The sequence below is a fragment of the Apteryx rowi genome, unplaced genomic scaffold (genome assembly GCF_003343035.1).
Source record: "Apteryx rowi isolate R43461 unplaced genomic scaffold, aptRow1 scaffold_634, whole genome shotgun sequence".
NCBI lineage: Eukaryota > Metazoa > Chordata > Aves > Apterygiformes > Apterygidae > Apteryx > Apteryx rowi.
The window spans coordinates 444,767-463,079 of record NW_020450910.1 but is presented as its reverse complement, the minus strand read 5'-3'; the positions used below and the strand labels follow the sequence as shown (position 1 = coordinate 463,079).

Here is an 18,313-nt window from a genome sequence, read left to right as displayed (position 1 = left end):
TGCACTCTTTCAGGGAAACTAAAATAATTCACTTTTTTTCTAGGTTCCTATGGTCCTAAATTCAGTAACAAAACAGGTATTAACATCTACCTTTAAATATTAACAGTGGCCTTAGCACTCTTAACTTTGGACAATGAAGCAGGGAATGCAAGGCAGCGAGAATTCAAACGGGCAAATTTCAGGGTACATAACGGATTTTCTGGGGATATATGCTACAGATGGAACAAAACCCATATGGGATGTGTTACTGATAGCTTTGAAAGTTATACAAGTCCTTGTCTTTCCTATTAATTCCTCCCATTGCTAAGGTTCTGTCCAGCTTGAACTGTCAGTATTTGTAGTTCTAGTTTGTAATATAGTCATGGTGCTAAAACTTCCTGACAGAGTAGCATAAAGCTGCACTGCAAAAATAGCTTCTGCTACTCTCTGGGCAAGCAATTCCATACTTTTGTCCACTGCCACTTTGACAGATTTATCATTAATTTCTTTGTGCCATTAGATGGTCAATCCCTGATTTAGTAGTGTTTTTACAACTACAAAAAAAGTAATTTGATCCCCACTTGTCAAAACAGTAATATAAAGAATTAAGAGTAATTTTTTCATCGTGCAGCAGTGCTCCACTTGTCAGTGTCAATGGATTTCCAAGATGCCACTGCCCAACTATCCTGCACCTCCCTAAGAATAAAGTTAGTTTTTTTTAGCAATAGTTGCCACTAGTTGTGACCTGAGACAGCCCATAATCTCTGGAACTGATTCTCCTTTCACCTCTGTTAGCAACACTCAGCAAAAATTCCACTCAAATTTAAGATCAGGTTCAGGCCAATTACACACAGCTCATGTTTTAAAGGGCCCATTCTTAGCATCAGTGGAATTATCCTAATATACACAGGATGCAGGACCAGTATCTGGCAAACAGAGCCTACATTCTTAAGAAATTATTCCCAGTTTCAACCCACAAGTTCCCTCCACTCTAAAGAATTTCAGAATTAATTTATAGACAAAACAAAAAACGCTCTGGTGAGGMCTTTGCTGTTCTACCAGCAAACAAACTACCAATGCCATGCCCATCTCAAATTTAAACTGTTCAAACACAGTCTCCTCACCCTGTATATCTCCTTTACAGTTAACTTGTCATTAATCATCCTAGATCTCTTCCTAAGCAGTACATAAGTTTTCAGGTGTCACGAATGAGTACTGCACGTTAATATCGTGTCAGAGCAGGTTTAAGGTTGCTTTATCAATGGTGACACTAAAGAAAGTAACTTGATAACATTCATAAGCATAACAGGTAATTAATCTGGTGGCCCTACCCAGGATCCAAGGAAGACTTGAAGAGTTCTAGTCCAATCCACAGATAACCTCTGCAAGATAACTTTCTGAAATACATACCTATTTATACTGCTCTTGCAGCTGAAGAAACATTTTTACAAATAATAAAATCTGATAAAGAAATAATAGGTAAAAAAAAAATGCCTCATACTTTTTAAACCCTAAGAAATGGTCACTTCTAGACCAGACAGATCACAGTATTTACCTTTTTTTTTTGCTACTCTCACATGATGGGGAGGGAAGGGAGAGACAGAAAAGATCATCTGAACAGATGAGTCTCTCAACTTACACAGTGCAGAGGAAGGAGTGGAGTGGGAGAGCTCAGACTCAAGCGAATGACTCTGTGAGTTTGCATTTTTCATGGACTTGCCCGCTGAATTGATGGAAAGAAACACAACATATGAACAAACAAAGATGAAGAGGTAGAGGGTGATCAGAATCCTCAGGAGACACCGGCAGCAGGAGCGGCCGCTGGGGCACAGCAAGGATGGTGACCAGTAAGATGAAGAAGCAATGGAAGAGGAGGAGTGGTGGGTGGAACATAACCTCTCCATGTCACCCTCCCTTGTGAGAGCTGTATGAGGGTCAAGCAGATATGAAGAAAGAAAAAGAGAAGGCCAAAAGAAAGAATGATATTTAATTAAAAACAGTAAGAGCTGATAAAAACTTTGAACAAACAAACAACGTTAATGATATAGTTTTGGAAGGACCTGTGGCTGTCAAAGAAAAGTGGTAAAGGTGGTAGCCATTAATGACTCTGTTCAGATGCCAGTGCAAGGTTCATTCCTCTATCCAGTATTGAGATATGTAGGATTTTGAAAAAAACATTCTTGGGATTTTAAAGGTTTTTCTTTAGGAAAATATATTTCAAAATGATTAAATTAGTTTTTTATACTGTTTTTTAAAAAAAACAGTAGTGAAATTAAATGAATTAGCAAAATATAGGAATATAAATGCCTCCTGAATGGTTAACATTTTAAAGCTGTGTACCTTAGAAATATATTAAGCAGCACAAATTAGCCAGAATTTATCTGCTCTGTAAGTGTCCTGTAGCTCAGCATTTTGCCCACAGGGAACCATCACTCCTAGTATTGTTTTCATTAATTCAACTCTAGGGGCAAAATAATACCATGAGAGATCTAGATTTACTGACCACAATAAATTCAACAACTCAGCTTTGTAAAAGTTTGTGCATATTGCTGGTAAAAACAATGATGGTATTCTACAGCATTACTGAAAAAACACATCAATCTTACACCAAAGAGATGCTGCCAGAGTTCCAATCTCATTATATCCATTACTACAGGAAGGAGAAATCCCACAAGTAATCCTGAAAAATGGCATTTACTGTGGACCATTTTTTYAGTATGCTCTTTCTTTCCACTCCTGCCCTTTTATTTAGGAGTGATCACTGTCATGCAGACAGCACTTGTTCAATGGTTACTGTCAGAAACCTTGTGAGCAAGGGACCTGAACTACAGCTTCAAATAATTTCAGACTCAAAATCTTGAATTAGCTAACTCCTTAAATCCTTAAAGCTCACCACTGTTTGCCAAGTAATGCTCTCAGTAAAATAAAATGTTCCAGTTCTAAAAGATGTAAATACATACCTATGAAAGTAAGACAAAGGTAGAGATACTAAGATTTTCAATATCTTTTTGAAAGGAAACTTCTGCATGAGATGTAATAAATGAAAACTAAGTTTGATCTCACCATCTTCAAAATTAAAGATATACCTGCCTTCAAACATAAAATATAGGTGAGCTCCTGACATGAAAGGAGAATAATGTATGCATTTCCTGATAGATCATAAGACATAAGAATCTGTTCCTAGAGACACATTTGTGATAGCTGATTAAAGGCTGGGTTTTTTTTAATTAAACTGCTACATTTCTTAATTAATCATAACATTTATAATACTTTATATAGACATGCATATGCACAAACACTCCCAGAAGACACACAAAAACATCACTGTTCTGGATATATATCACACACAGATTCACATTATCCACACAACTTTAATGCTGCTTTTAAAAAGTCAAAATCAGAAAACCGCTTAATGCACAGCTAAATGCTTTAAATGTGTGTGGGCTGGTAGTCTGTAGAAAGGAAGGAACCTAATGCCTGTTTGTGCAGTTCATGCACAATATTAGAATAACAGCAGGAGGAATGAAGTTCACAGACTGCATACCCTAATAAAGAAAAGCCATTCTCTGTGAGGTACAGATCACACTGCAATTCCATAAAACATGTGTTAATTTTATTTTTCACAGAGTGGCATCCCCATTTCCCATCTTTACAGGAAGAAGGAGGAAGCCTCTACCTCTTTGATATCACATGCTTCTCCAATTCTAGAAGTGACAAAGCCTACGGAGTCACAATACTGCTGAAAATGTCCTCAGAGAAATCACCAGTTACTAAGTTTGACCCATATACATGATAAATCCAAAGATTTTTCATAAGGTCAGACTTTTTCCCCCCTAAACTAAGCCAGAAACAAAACAAGAGTGACCCACATATCAATAGGATGCAGAATATTCCAAACAGATGAATCATACCCCATGCTGTGGAGAAAAAAAAAGGTTTTGAAGGTCCTTTTTTACCTGGGGGACAGCTGGGGAACATTTCTTCTACAGCTCAAAGTATCATCTTGAGCACATGTGTAAAGACAGATAGTAGGTAATCTGAGAATATTCTCTCTACTACCTCAGAGACCCATTCATTCCAATCAGTATATTATCTGCAGCTGTAACCAGCACCTGAACCTTAAAAGGGAAACAGCTTTTTCACCCTTATCCTAGAAAATCTATGCCCAGAAGCCAAGTTTAGTATAGAAGGAAAATATCTTTCCTGAAGTGCCCTGCTAAAGTGTAAAGCTTGAGCCTGTAAGAGCTGTCAGAGTTGCAGGACTGCTTATTCCCTGAATCATTCTAGAAAATAGACCCCTGGGGTACTGCTGRCTTTAACTCACAATAAAACATTCTGAAAAGCAGCCTCAGGTGGAAAGATTAGAAGTATGACAAGAATATTAAAAAGTGAAAAACAGGCAAGCTTGCAAGCAATTAATAGCAGGGAGATTATATTGGTATCTAAATAAACAGAAAATGAACTCCCTATATATTGGAATAAAACATGCACCCAGCATTTGGTGAACAAGGCAATGGTATGTGCCAAGTGTTAGGCCACGGACCCAGTGCTGGAACAGTTGCATCAGTGTAAGAGGTTACCATGATTATCCCAGATGTTACAGTTCAACTGTCATTCACAGCTGGGAGAAAGTTTCCCCACCTTCCTTCCAGGGCAGGCGAAGAACAACAGCACATTGTATTCTGCTTATTTTACTGCAAGCATGGTAACATCTTTCAGTTCCTCCTCATGCAGTCTCCAAAAAATATACAATGTAACACTCCTACTGCAGCGCAGCTCACCGTCTGGCTCACTCACCTTCTGCCCTTTGTGTCGTTATGCAATAAAGGATCAGGAACCTACAAACAGCAGAAACTTCATCTACTAAACATTTTACATCTGTCACTAAGCTTCAGCAGAAAGAAGAATATGACGAATATCTCTTGTCACTCAGACCTGTGATTAAAACAAGATCCTCTTCTCTGTTTTAGGAATAAAGTAGGTAATGGTCATTTAATCTGCTCTTAATCGTGATTACAGAATCAAATAAAAGTATTAGGAAAAGCATTTGCATTGTTGTTTTTCTTATAATTGTATTCCTGAGATATAATTTTGTGTGCTATGCTTCAAACAAAAAGTTACAGATAAAAATTTCATAGTTACAACATGGTGTTATATCATTGTGCAGAGGCCCCATAATTAAATTATTCATTTAATGAGATTAGTTGCAAAACTACATATAATGGTTTGAAGGAGGAAATAAAGTGTTATGAATAAAGGTAAATTATACTGCATTTTCCTTTACATCAGCTGCAGATACTTGTAATAGTTCTCCAAGCCATTACTTTCCATTAACTCAAACTGTTATCACGAGGCTGTTATTTAAAGTTAGAGGGTATTGGCTGTTAATGCACCCAAGAATTTGTTCAAGTGGAGGTGAAATGATTCACTGAAACTTTGAGAACAAAGAGCTACATCAATGACTTAATTAGAGATAACTCCAGCTCATACAGTACTAGAAATCATAATTTACAGCTGCATTGTTACTAGCAGTGCATGGTGTGAGACAGGCAACGAGGGAACAAACCTAGAAAATCTTCTCTCCACCATTTATTTCAGGGCAAAGACTGCGGATACTAGCCTGTACACCAGCCTGTACACCAGCCGAGTTCCTCAGCATTTCCAAAAGCAGTGCCAAGAGTCGCAGCAGAAACAAGAAACGGGAATACCACAGGTGTGCTCTGATCTCCTGTGCAAGCCTGAGCTAAGATGCCATGAGATAAATACCCAATGAATCTTATATAAAGCATGACATAAAGTCTGTATTTTCAACACAGTGCTTCACTCTAACTCCTTCAACAGCTGCTACCATGTGACCAGGGTTTCACAGAGCAACTCCAAACTTTTGTTAAGCTTCAAGAATTTTCCTGGACTTCTCAGGAGGACTATAAAAGTTCAGAAAGTAAGAGGTTTATCAAAACAGACTCCAGGATGTCAAATACTGGTAAAGCTGATGCCAAATAATCTGCATTTTCAAATCTCAAAGTACTTTGAAAAAAGGCATGCAAAATTGCATATTTTGGTATGCCTCTAATTTTTCCAATGAAAATGGTATCTGCTATATTTTCAACACTAGTGATGTTCAGTGCCACTTAATTCATTTCTAGAGAGGCAACACCACTACAAACAGTTTGCTGACACCACTACGACAATACTTTTTGTGTCAATAAAATAAGTGTAATCAATATAAATATATACAATCAATCCATAAAAAGATGTATCAGTATTCTCAATGGTCATGACAACTCTGAAGGTACTGATCAGCCTTCTAACAATCAACCTGGATTTGCCAACAACGAATAACAGAATAATGTACTTTTTCCAAGTAAATTGAGCAAACAAAATAGGAAAGTAGCCAAGAAATATATTTAAAAAATAGCCCTTCGTTATTTATACAATGAAAGCACCCCAAGAAAATGTTTGACTTATGCCAAAATCAGAGTTAATGAATTATTGTAGTTTCTATTTGCTCTGTAGGCATTCTTTTTGCTGGCACTGAAGCAAAAATAATTTAAAAATTCAAGTATTGTAAAAGGAATTTGACAAGTGAAATCCTGAAAGTCAGAATTTTTATTTTTGATCATTCGATAGAATTGCATATATCCATGTTAAATTGTGTCTCCAGTGAATTCTTCCCTTTATATCTACTGTGAATTTCAAAAAGAAACATATATTCTGTTCTAAAGAAGTCTGCACCATTTTGGAACCTTTTCTTAAAAACAAACAAACAAAAACTACCCAACAACACAGGATTTCTTAGCTTTCATTTGGAACTCATACTAGTGGTAGTCAACTTATCTTAGCAGGATTAGAACAAGAAAAAGCCTCTTCTCCACTGTGAAAGAACAGTAAGGTATTAAATGAAACTAAAATGTAAACAGTGAGAAAAATTTATTGCTGTACAGGTTACTAAAATAATTGTACAGATTGCTGCTCTTCCTATCCTACTGCACTCTTGGCTATTGGTCAGCCAAACAATGAAAGTGTATGCAAACTTTTTTGGTCCATATAAAAAAGTGTATGCAATACTTTTATGCACACGTTTTGAGTCCATTTTTCCCACTAAATATCAGTCTATTCAATGAAGCTGACAGCCCATTGGATAAGAACAAGATTTTAAGCTTCTGAAGTCTTCTGTATTATTAATACGAACTATTTGTATACAGGAGTATGCAGAAATTACAAACTCTTAATTCTGTTTTTGCACAATTAGAATAGAAATGTAGTCCCTATCTAAAAGCTGTATAGTCTTAAAAACAGCTAATGAAGAATCATCAACCTACAAGAAATAGTGGATTTTTTACATTGCTTTATTATTCTAAGTAAATTTTAATTTTATTCACCTTTTAATGAATGGTATGTTACAACTACCCAAACCACAGTGAGTGAATTTCCGTCTTCAAAAATTCAAGTTCTTTACTTTGCGGATGAAAGCTTATAAATATCCTACAGAACACAAACTGTTACTCAGAAAGGATGGCCTTAGATATKTCTCCAAAGCATATTTGCAGCTTTGTTTGTTGGTCTTACATTTGTGCAGTAACCCTCAGTAATATAAAAAAAGTTCAACGGCTAAATTTGTCCCAAATATAAATTCGTTCCTCTGCCCCCATGAGTTTCCTCATTCTCATTAGTGGAAGATAACTTGGGAACAATAAGGATACATTCAATAAAATATTTTTCAAAGCGTATCAGAAAGAGGAGGAAATCAGCTCATAAATAAGTAATTAAAATTTGGATAGTAGAGGAATTTTTGCATAAGGGCCATGAATCTTGTATTTATTTTGCTCTTCCCTTACGGGRCATAGGGCTGGGATTAGCTTTTATAGTCACGTTGCCATTCCTGACCTTCTGGTTCACAACATTTACAGCAACAGAATAGTCAATTAGCATCTTTTCAAGATGCAAGATTATGTGAATATTTTAAATCTCTTCTATGTTATTGATTCTGCTAAAATGATAATAGTTGAAATATAAAAATAAGCTCAGCAGAATAACAAATATGCTATATGAACCCTGGAAAAGATTTGATAGCACAGGTTAGGAGAGTGGAATTGGAATCTGTTTGCCTTTAGAGACTGTGCAAACATGCTATTTCCTCATTAACCAAAGAAATTATTTGCTCAGGACAGGAAGCATACACAATATTGCCAGGTTAATGATGCTCATCTGGACTTCCGGACTACAGCTCAGACAATGATGTGTCTCATTAAAGAAATCAGGCTATCTTGTATTCTTTGTGAAATGTTTGATTAGCAAATACCAGCGAGCCCTAAAACAGGACACTTACCAGTTCATTATTCTGGCGATACTGAAATTTTTAATCAAACATGCATAGCGCCTGTTCTACCAACTAGAAACAAAACACTAGATTTTTTGGGGGATACAATTCAAACTACCTTATATTTGAATCTCTTCTAAATTCTAAAACATTCCCATTCTCTTTTGCAACCAAAGATCTCCAGCAGGTTCAAATCTCTACACGCTGTGTTAACACACACAGTAACAATGACTCCTATGGGCACTTTATATTTACAACATAAAGCATACCTTATACTACAACAGTTAACTGAGAATTTTCACCTCTCTCCTATTCTCTAATTTTTTTTACTATTATCTCTGGCTTGTGTTTCAACTGTATGTATAACATTGTACTTTGATGCTAAAAAAAAAAAAAATCTCTCTGTGAACCGATCATTCACAAACCCAATACAGTTTTTAAAACAAAATACTATTACAATGAGTAACATCACAGTATAATATTTGGAGAAAAAGAGGAAACAAAAACAATACCTGTGAGGTCACAGAACTGATTTTATAGAAAAATCATTGTTTTTAGTTTTTTGAAAAATAAAAGAAGGCTGAAATAACTATATGGCCAGAACAAAAGAGAAACACAAAGAAACACTGGCATCTGAACAGAATAAAAATTAAAATGGTGACCTCAAAAAAAAACACAAAAAACCCTCCACACATGCTAAAAGTACATGAATTAAATCAGAGTTAGAAAGCACTGAATTATAAATTCTTAATTTACTTCTATTATTACTGGACTAATATTTTAAGTAACAAGCAGTAACTTTATATTCCAAAAAAAMCATGGCAAACTGCATTTTACTAAATGAAAACTCAGTGTTAATTCTGAAAATGTCAGAAGTAATACAGTGTGTAAAAATCATTTAGTTAACAAAAGGAAAAAAAAAACATTCTCCCTTAAGATTCGTTACAAGTTTCTCTTTTTAATGACCTAATGTAATTAATTCAAATAATCTATGTTATTGCTTTTCCAAACATTTCAAGCTTAAAAATCCTACCTTTCACATCTTCATCTTCGATGGTTGTATTGGAACTCTCTGTTGATTCCTGTTGAGAAGTAAATATAAGTAGAATATATAAAATATGCCAAGTCTTATTTGTGTTCCTATGAAAAGTACAGTTAGTTACAGAGATCATGCAAAGCCTTGAAGCAGAGTGGGATGTAATTCACAAACAAATGGTCACACATAGATTGAGACGTTCCCACCTGAAACCGATGTCAAACATTCCCATTCATTTCAAAAGGGAACATAAATACACTTCCTGCCGTCTAATGTTTTGACTTCACAGGAATGTAAAGGAAATTTGTTTTTCTTTAACATCCAACTGTACAAAGTCCATCTGAAATGTTATATGAATTACGTCAGCCAGGGAGACGAGCTTGCCATTTTAAGCTTAGTGATTAACCAACTGTGTAAAATAAGTCATTCCATTCCAATTTTTAAATATGCAGACTTCTGCACGCTACAATTTGCAGGTTTTCTTTTTTCCTCTTAAGGCTTGATGCAATGTATATTAAAACAAACAGAAAGGCTCCCAGTGATCTTAAGAAAATTGGATACGATTTTTATGTTATTTTTATACTGTTTTTGTGATAAAAATTTGAAGGAGACAGAAAATTGATAAATTTATGAGGTCAACTTTGATTAATTATCTTTGTAGAAGTAATGTTCAAACACCCAGCCATCCAGAGGAATGACTTGTCTGTCAGACAGTTATATTTAAATCACCACACTGTTAAAAAGGCAAGGATACTGTATTTTAGTCTTTCATGAGTTACCAGAAAGAAGAAATGCTAGGGATAAATTCAAAACGGACACTGTCAAACCTAACAGGCACATATTTTTAAAAAAGTCTGATAGTTTTTAAGCTTGGTTTTCTATTTGTCCACTTTTTGAAAAGTAACATTGATTTTTTTTTTTTTAAGTCACAGCTCAATAGCAAAAAGAATTATGTGGGTTATTTTTATCTGAGAGAAGGAAGATAGGAGTGGTATTGTTTTCAGTTCTTAGAAAGCTTTTATAATCGAATAATAAAAAATAAATTTGACAGTGCCCCTTACTGAGTCAAACGAATGTTCAAAACAGTTAACGCATTACTCAGACCTTAAAAACTAAAATGTATGTGCGTCCATAAATAAGACTACATGAATCAATCCACACAAATGAAACAAGTCATCATGCTTCTCCTATACTGTCTGGTGTTAGATGTTTCACTCTACACAGATATATCATGCTCTATCAGTTATATATATATTAGACAGAGTACTTATGAGTAAATAAAAACTCCACACGCATACAAATGGTAAACACCATGCACAAGCTCTCATGGCAGATGTTGCCTGTAATATTGAAGCATCTACTCCAGTTGCCATAGTATAACACTCGGTTTTTCAGACAAGGAAATTTAGGAGCAACGCTCCACACTGAGTGGTTTGCTTGTCTACTGTGACCTTTTGGGACATTAAATATCTGAATTGCTAATGATTATATAATCAAGTCAAGTAGATGTAGTCATGCCAATATTTGATTTGGGTTTTGCAGGGGGGCTTTAGTAGCTTTAGTGATAAAGATTAGACTAGAATTCAAACACAGGCTGTTTGTTGCCTATGCAAGTAAACTTTGGGAGCTGAAAAAGTAGTAAGATGAAAATAAAAACTGTGTTCTACAAATGCAAGATACATAAATGAATGGAATATACAAGCACAATACACACGATCAGCACTTCTTCCATGCCTGAGAAATGTCTGCATGCGTTATCTTTTCACTCAGATTCAATCCTTTACATGTACAATAACCATAGGTAAATAGACTAGCTAAATGATATGACAATTTTCTCAAAGCCAATACTGCAAACAGCAAAATTTTTTTTGAAGAGAAATTCTTTGCAGGAAACCTAGGAACATGTGTTATATGGAAATGATGGTATTTCCTGGCCCTTTTCAAGTCCATGCATGAAAAAAATAAAACAAAACACATRTTTTAAGAATCAGCTGCCAAACACAAACATCACAATACACAGGAAAAAAGAAAACAGCATGAAAAATGTATAAAAATCAGAAGAGCTCCTTATCACTTGAAATGTTAAATTTTTTTGAAACTGCTCAGTGATGTTATGGAAGAAAACCAAAATCTTGTGTAAAAGATGTCACAGCATTGTGTACAAGCATGCTGAGAAACAGCAGATGGGATGAGCTGAAAGTATGCCTTTATCTGAGGTGACAACTCCACATAAAAGTCTTCGATATAATCTCACCGCACTCAGAAAACAGCATTCTTTTGTTTTATTTAGAATGTAGAAATTTTTGTCTGAAACATGAAACAAACAACAGCCCCCGAGCTTGGCTGCGGAGGGCACTGAAGGAACACTGTCAACTGCTACGGATTCCCCCAAGAGTTTCAGAAGCTCAGCGACCACAGAATGCACGTAGCAGGAACAAAACGCAGATGGAACAGGCTCAAGAAACACCAGGGGGTGACAAATACAGGAATGAGATTTTCCTTGATAAATTCTTGGAATGGCCCTATTCTGCTTTAGAATAGTGGATGAAATGTGTGGTTTGGAAAAGCAAGATGGAGTCAATTCTTTCTGAATACCTTATTTCCATCAGGGTTGTGGATTACTGTAGTTTGGGGCTCCTGAGCGAGAACAAAATAAAGAGAAAAACAATTCTCATTGGTAAATACATTCTTGTTAGTGTGAGGGCGTGCAAAAAGAGCCAGCTCACTAATGCTGAACAGTGACAAGAGCTAAAACAAATGTTAACTGTTGCCAGCAGATGAAACTGGTTATCTCTGATAAAGATTTCCTCAAGTCAAGCAAGCCAGTAAAAAAAAGATAATCTCTCTTAGTTCAGCAGCATGCAAAGACCTTATTCATGATCAACATACACAGGGCTTTGAAGCTCTGGAGACCTGAAGAAGCTCTTTTTTTCGTAAGGTCTCATACTAAATGCTTTGCTCATTTTCTTGTCTGAGCTGCTAAGGTGAGGAACAACGACCTCTTTCCTTAAAGTATGATTGCTTGCATTAGTATTAAGACAAAAGTGATGGAATAAAAATACAGATGGACTGAATAAGGACTCAGGAAGAGATAGGTACATTATTACCAATTGCTGCCCTGGCAGAGCAGCACAGAATAAGTGGGAGATCTTTGTGTCATTTTATAATGCATTTTCCCCAAAACTCTTTCCCTTAAAAAAAAAAAAAAAAGTAAAAAAAAAAGTAATGCTTGAAATAGCAGTCAGCCAGAATACTTCCAGCATGGACTATTGTATATGGTGATGTCTGGGAACTGCCTGCCATGTACTCTCATATAAAGCCTGTAAACTGGTGCTTGGAAATTACTTAGGAATGTATGCTTCACTGTGAGTTGCACATAAAGAGCGAAGAGGAAAAATCTCTCCCACTGCGCATTTGTATATGTTCTCAAAGCTTCAGTCATATGGAAAGCAACACTTCACAAACTCAGGTACTTATGTGCTAGCATTTATATTTGTAAGCCCTCTGACACATGTATACCTAATAAATTGGAGTTACTAATAGAAGCAAGATTGTGATATAAATATTCATGAACAGTCCTCTGATTAGCAATGTGTTCCTTGCAGACCTTATTAGTGGATAATGTCTCCTACAGATTTAAGTGTAAGAGAAACCAGCAAAAACTTTAGGACTAGATGCCTCTTGAACCCAGTATGTGAAGACTTGCAAAGTCCTGCTGAGTTGTACAGAATAGTGAATGAAAATCTGAATAAGGTCTGTTTTATGGTTGCCTGGCAATAATCCTGTTTGCTCCCCTTGATATCAATACTTATATTAAAACAAAAACAAAGAAAATAATAGAGCTTTTGGGGGCAAAAAGTTAGCGTTAAAAAGATTGAAACAATCACCACACAAACAGCTAAGAGCAACATAAAGCGCATTCTACTCACTTTCTGGCACTGCATGCAAAAAATTCAACTACAGATACAAACGCTATGACTCTACTGCATCCAGCGTCCATGTAACATTTTCTGTTAATAAACACACTGCTTAACAATGGACTTCCTCACAAAAAAGAAAAGCATAATTCAAACAAAAACTTGTTTTCCCAAAACCTGTTTTTAGAAAGCAAACCGAGTAAACAAATGAAAAAGCAAAAAAGGAGAAAGAACAAACAGAAAACAGTCAGAAACTTCAAGACAGCATGAGAAGGAAGATTCCAGGTATACCAGCGCCGGGGTAGGAATATTTTCCTTGGGGCTGGTTACCACGTTGGTTTTGTTGTTTATCTGTAGGTATGCAGAAAATAGAAACAGACAAGCCTTAGAATCTGCAGTAGGCACCGTATCTATATCTCTCTGTATAGAACATCTATATACAGATATAGATATCTATATATAGATATAGATATGGAAATAAAGAATCACAGAAAGATGAACTTATGAACTTGAAAGGAATACTAACAATAGCTTTGATAGCTAGCTGTAACTCCTCCAAACATGCTAGCTACAGTTTTTCAGATGCACTCTAGGAAGTTCTATATAAAGTATAGATGACTTCAGCTGTGACACTTAAAGGAATGGAGAGCCCTTATAAAGCAGCTAAATACATATGAGAAGAATATAAAATTAATATGGGTTTAAACAGAATCCTAAATTGCCATTGCAATTTCTAATCACGCAACAGTATTAAATAACTGCACTCAGTTACACTGTATTTCTAATTACCAATCACCAGCATAAATAGTATTTGATTCCTCATAGCTCTTTAGAAATCTATAGTTCTACCGACTTCTTGGAATGTAATTCCAAAAATATAACTGATGTTGGAAATAGACTGGTGCCCCTTTAGCTTTTTGGTGTTATTTTAGACAAAAATAACTGCCAGCTGTGATTTTTCCAATCTCAAGTATGTTGCAGTAACTGTGTATCAGACTTTCAATTTTGGTACCATACCCTGAAAGTATCAGGTTCCACACTACARTTTCTGCAGTCTTAATCCACAAACCACTACATATCTGCTTAACTTTACATGTGGATAGTCATGCTAGTTCTTAAGCTCACCACAGTATTATATCTTCACTAGACTGGCCTTTTATTTATACAAACATCTATCTCAAAAAAAATGTAAAACAATAARTTTAAATGTATCTGATTCTTTAAATCCACTTTTAAAATTCACTTTCATAAATATTGTGGTACGAGAAGTAGAAAAATATTAAATATCAGGTACCAAACTACTTTTTACATATACTAGGAACCAATATTAAAGTATAGGTAAAACCAGTTTAAAATGTCAATTTTGTCTTTGACAACTATTAGAAAAGTTTTTCACAAACATTTTGTTCACGTCTGATTTTAACAAGAGCAGTCCAAAACAGCATGCAAAGCTGTATATAGATATACAGTTTGGAAAGACTTTGATCCAAAAAAAATCATATTGAACCTTCTATTCACAGTAGTTAACATTAAACTGGCAAAGCAAAAGAACAAAAATACATAATTCTTTCATTAATTGATTTTTTGTAAAAATTAACTACGCCATTTAAAGAAACAAAGTCTAGCAATCCTCTGAGCCAGCTTGTGAGGTATTTTTTCTTCTTAAAGAAGCCTTTTTAAAACCAATTAGAAAATGATGCTGTCCTCAGTAATATATATGAAAAGGCGTAAAGAAAGGGAAAGTCCTACAACAGTGGACCAAACTGAGCTGTGTAAGAAACATCTGACTTCTAATTTAAGCTTCTCAAAGATTCTGTAGTCTCAGGTGAAGTATTCAGCTTCTCAGAGGTGCAGGCTAACATTTAAGTTTTGTCAGTGCTAAGGCTTTGCTAAATTTGAGCCTTCAGAAGTTCGCACCACTGGGGAAATTCACTGAACTTAATATCCTCAGCAGTTTTCCATTATTATTTTACTTTGGTACAGGTATGGCAGCTGACCCATTGATTGGAGGAATGAAGCCTGCAGCTAAATTCAAGCCTTACTTAGGACATGCCTAGATTATGGAAATGTAGATAGGGTTTGCATTAATTAATTCCAGAGTGAAAATTTCCTTAACTAGCATTTAACTTATCTTTCAGGAATCTACTGCAGCCTAATTAGTTAATGCCAGAAGAATATTATTTCCATACTAAGTCTTATTTAGCAATATTTATGATAGGACCCATTCTCCCACATAGGATAAAAATATTTTTGTTTGATTTAGAATCAAAGTTAATAGTGCTCTGCAGCAGGAGGATGAGACATCTGTATTTTTCTAACACTGGCCTTTCTACAGAAATCATCATTAAGAGAAAATATGAGTGATTACTGACTTCCAAGTGTTTACTTTATGTTCCAACTTAGACTAGCTATTGCCAAGTAAGTTTCATTTATCTATTCACAATTGTGTACACCAAGTGCAAGTTCAGCCAGAAGTTGCAGGCTCTCTGAACTCAACATAGGGGGAGAAAGAATACCTCGGCGCATAATGGCATTCACAGGGAGCTTTTTCAGACATAAATATTAGCAAGTATTTTATATAACAACTAACTTGCTTAGATACTTATGGGACTGTGAGATTGGCAAAACCTGAAGTCCTTACTCAGGAAAAACCTTACAAAAAACCCCAACCACTTCAATAAATGGAAATTCTACAGGAGAATTATGGAGTAGTGAGCACACATAAAACACTGCTTGATGGTATACTATATCTTCAAACACAAGAGAAAATCACATATCAACTTGTATAACTAAAAGTTCATATTTTGGTGACAGCTTAGTCATCAAGACACTACCAACAAAAAGTAACTAATAAAAGACACAAATACACACAAAGCAAAAACATGAGGAAGGAAATGAAGATTTCACCAGATTTCATACAGTCCCATTCAGTAGTAGCTTAACACCAAAAATAAAGTGATATGCCAAAAAAATGCTTGTTGCTGAATACATAACGAAAACAGGTTAATCAAATTTTAACTCCAATTTTGCCTGAGTAAGGAGAGCAGGCTTGGGTCCATACTCCCTTGGTGAAAGTCCTATAAAAATAAACAATACCCATTACAGCTACTGCTGAAAACTGCAGGAAATATATTCAAAACTTATTAGTAACATATCAAGAATTCAGCATTCATTACTAAAAGCAGAAARAGATAATGTAATTCAAAACAAAGTTATTTCTTCTGTATAAGCAGAACTTGGCAAAACCCTTTGAAGCTTAGAGAGAAAACAACAACAAGCCTGTACACTTTCTCTCTTTCTCATATAACATATACATGAGATTTTTTGTTAAGATATATGAACACACACTTGTCTGTTTTGCATGTGTTTTTAACAGAAAAGGGAAATTATTCCAAAAGGAGTAAAATATTTTCATGTGAAACAACTGTTCTAAATTTAAATTATACTAAAGTCGTGATCTATTTGTTGTGAAGAAGAAAAGCCTTTATACTAAAGCATTACTTGTCAAGAGCCACTCTTATAGGTTTGATAGTAGTACAGGACAGGCACACACAAACATACCAAACAGCTGGGCACGACTATAGAGTCATTTATGGTCTTTTTTCAATATCTTATAAAAATATTTTAAGAAACAAAACCTGTATCACAGAATACTTTTGTAACAAAAGAATTAAAGCATACTTCATGTCTGGGATACTAGAAATATCCCCACTGTACCTGTCCTCTGACCCTCATTTGGACACTATTACCACTGATACTCTTTCACTGAAATTCTACATTCACCCAGAGAAGAACAGAGTATTTACCTATGCAACTACATGCCTATTCAGATCTGACTAGCACTAGAGCTGTGCTTCCCAGAGAAAGGTGTGAATGACCAACATTTGCCTTCTCTCTACCTTCAGCAGCAACAGAAGCTCACTGGGACATCACAGCAGATCATCATGAACACCTCCAAATTCAGGTTCAAAGCCATAATAAACAGGAACATAATGAGTTGCCATATGGAGGCACAGAGGCCAAATGAATGCAAAACTATAGAGCAGGTCAAGGAGGAAGAGAAGTTAGCAAGACTGACAGTCAGTTGGGACATCTTGTGACAAACCCCTGAGCTGTGAAGGAAGTTAGCTAGGAAAGCGTAGTATGGAAAGGCTGGGGAGYTGTTTTTTGATTCCTGAGCATTTAGCATTGCATCCTGACCTGTAATTGCTCAATTAAAGCTATACTATTTCACTGTGCAGAGCAATGTAGTTTGTGTTACATTTTATTATATTAATATTATTAGCTTCTAATATACAGAGATTTTTAAAACTAATGAAAGGCTGTTATAAGATTACTATATTGTTACTATTTTTATTTACTAAGGACAGCTGCATTGGCCAATGTTACATCTACTTTTTTGTATTTACATGTCCCCAGTTTAAAAAAATAAAAAACTTGCTTGAAAGAACTGCAGAACAATCCACTGCGGATGGCATATAGCAACTGCAGGCTTAAAATTCACAAGGTTGTACTTTAAAGTCTTGCAGCTTCTCACAGTATGTTAACAAAACTAAATGCAACTGTTTGATTTCTAAGTGTGAACGTTTCACAGGAGGAAAAATCTGTCAGATAAAGATCCTCACCATCATCTGAACACTCGAACTGGACTTCCTTTTCTGAATTGACCAGTCAGAGAGAAAGGAAAAGAAGAAAATGTGACTGGTTGGATTTAAAGTAGCAATGCATGGAGAACAGTATATTTCTGTTTTTTGTTGTATTTTTTAAGACAGCTTAAGCTGTAGAAAGGGGTAGAAAAATGCTATGAAAAATATAGTTTCTCAATAAAAGAAAAGATGAAAATAGACCTCCCCAGATGTATATTCACTCTCTTTGCTCCACATAACCACACAGGAAAACAGCAGATATATAAAATGTGCTGTAAACTAAAGTATCAAAGCCCAACAAGTGTAATTTAGGCAAAATTTTGGCAACAATTGTTTGCAATATTATAATCAAAATTAAGATATAACAAATACTACTGTAGACCTGTAGGAGGAATGATATTTAAACAGAAAAAGC

General features: G+C 35.3%; 1 protein-coding gene across 10 annotated transcripts in view; it reads right to left on the bottom strand.

Moving 5' to 3' along the window:
- The window catches only part of CAMK2D (calcium/calmodulin dependent protein kinase II delta), a 174,693-nt gene that overhangs the window by 17,931 nt on the left and 138,449 nt on the right, over positions 1-18,313 (bottom strand). For 6 of the 10 annotated variants that reach the window (XM_026084314.1, XM_026084310.1, XM_026084308.1 and 3 more), the window contains exons 14-15: positions 9,333-9,381; positions 1,619-1,702 (exon numbers count right to left, since the gene is read on the bottom strand). In XM_026084314.1, the coding sequence (XP_025940099.1) occupies positions 1,619-1,702; positions 9,333-9,381 (133 nt within the window). The remainder of the gene's footprint in view (positions 1-1,618; positions 1,703-9,332; positions 9,382-18,313) is intronic. The other 4 variants (XM_026084318.1, XM_026084317.1, XM_026084315.1 and 1 more) reach the window with 1 other exon arrangement.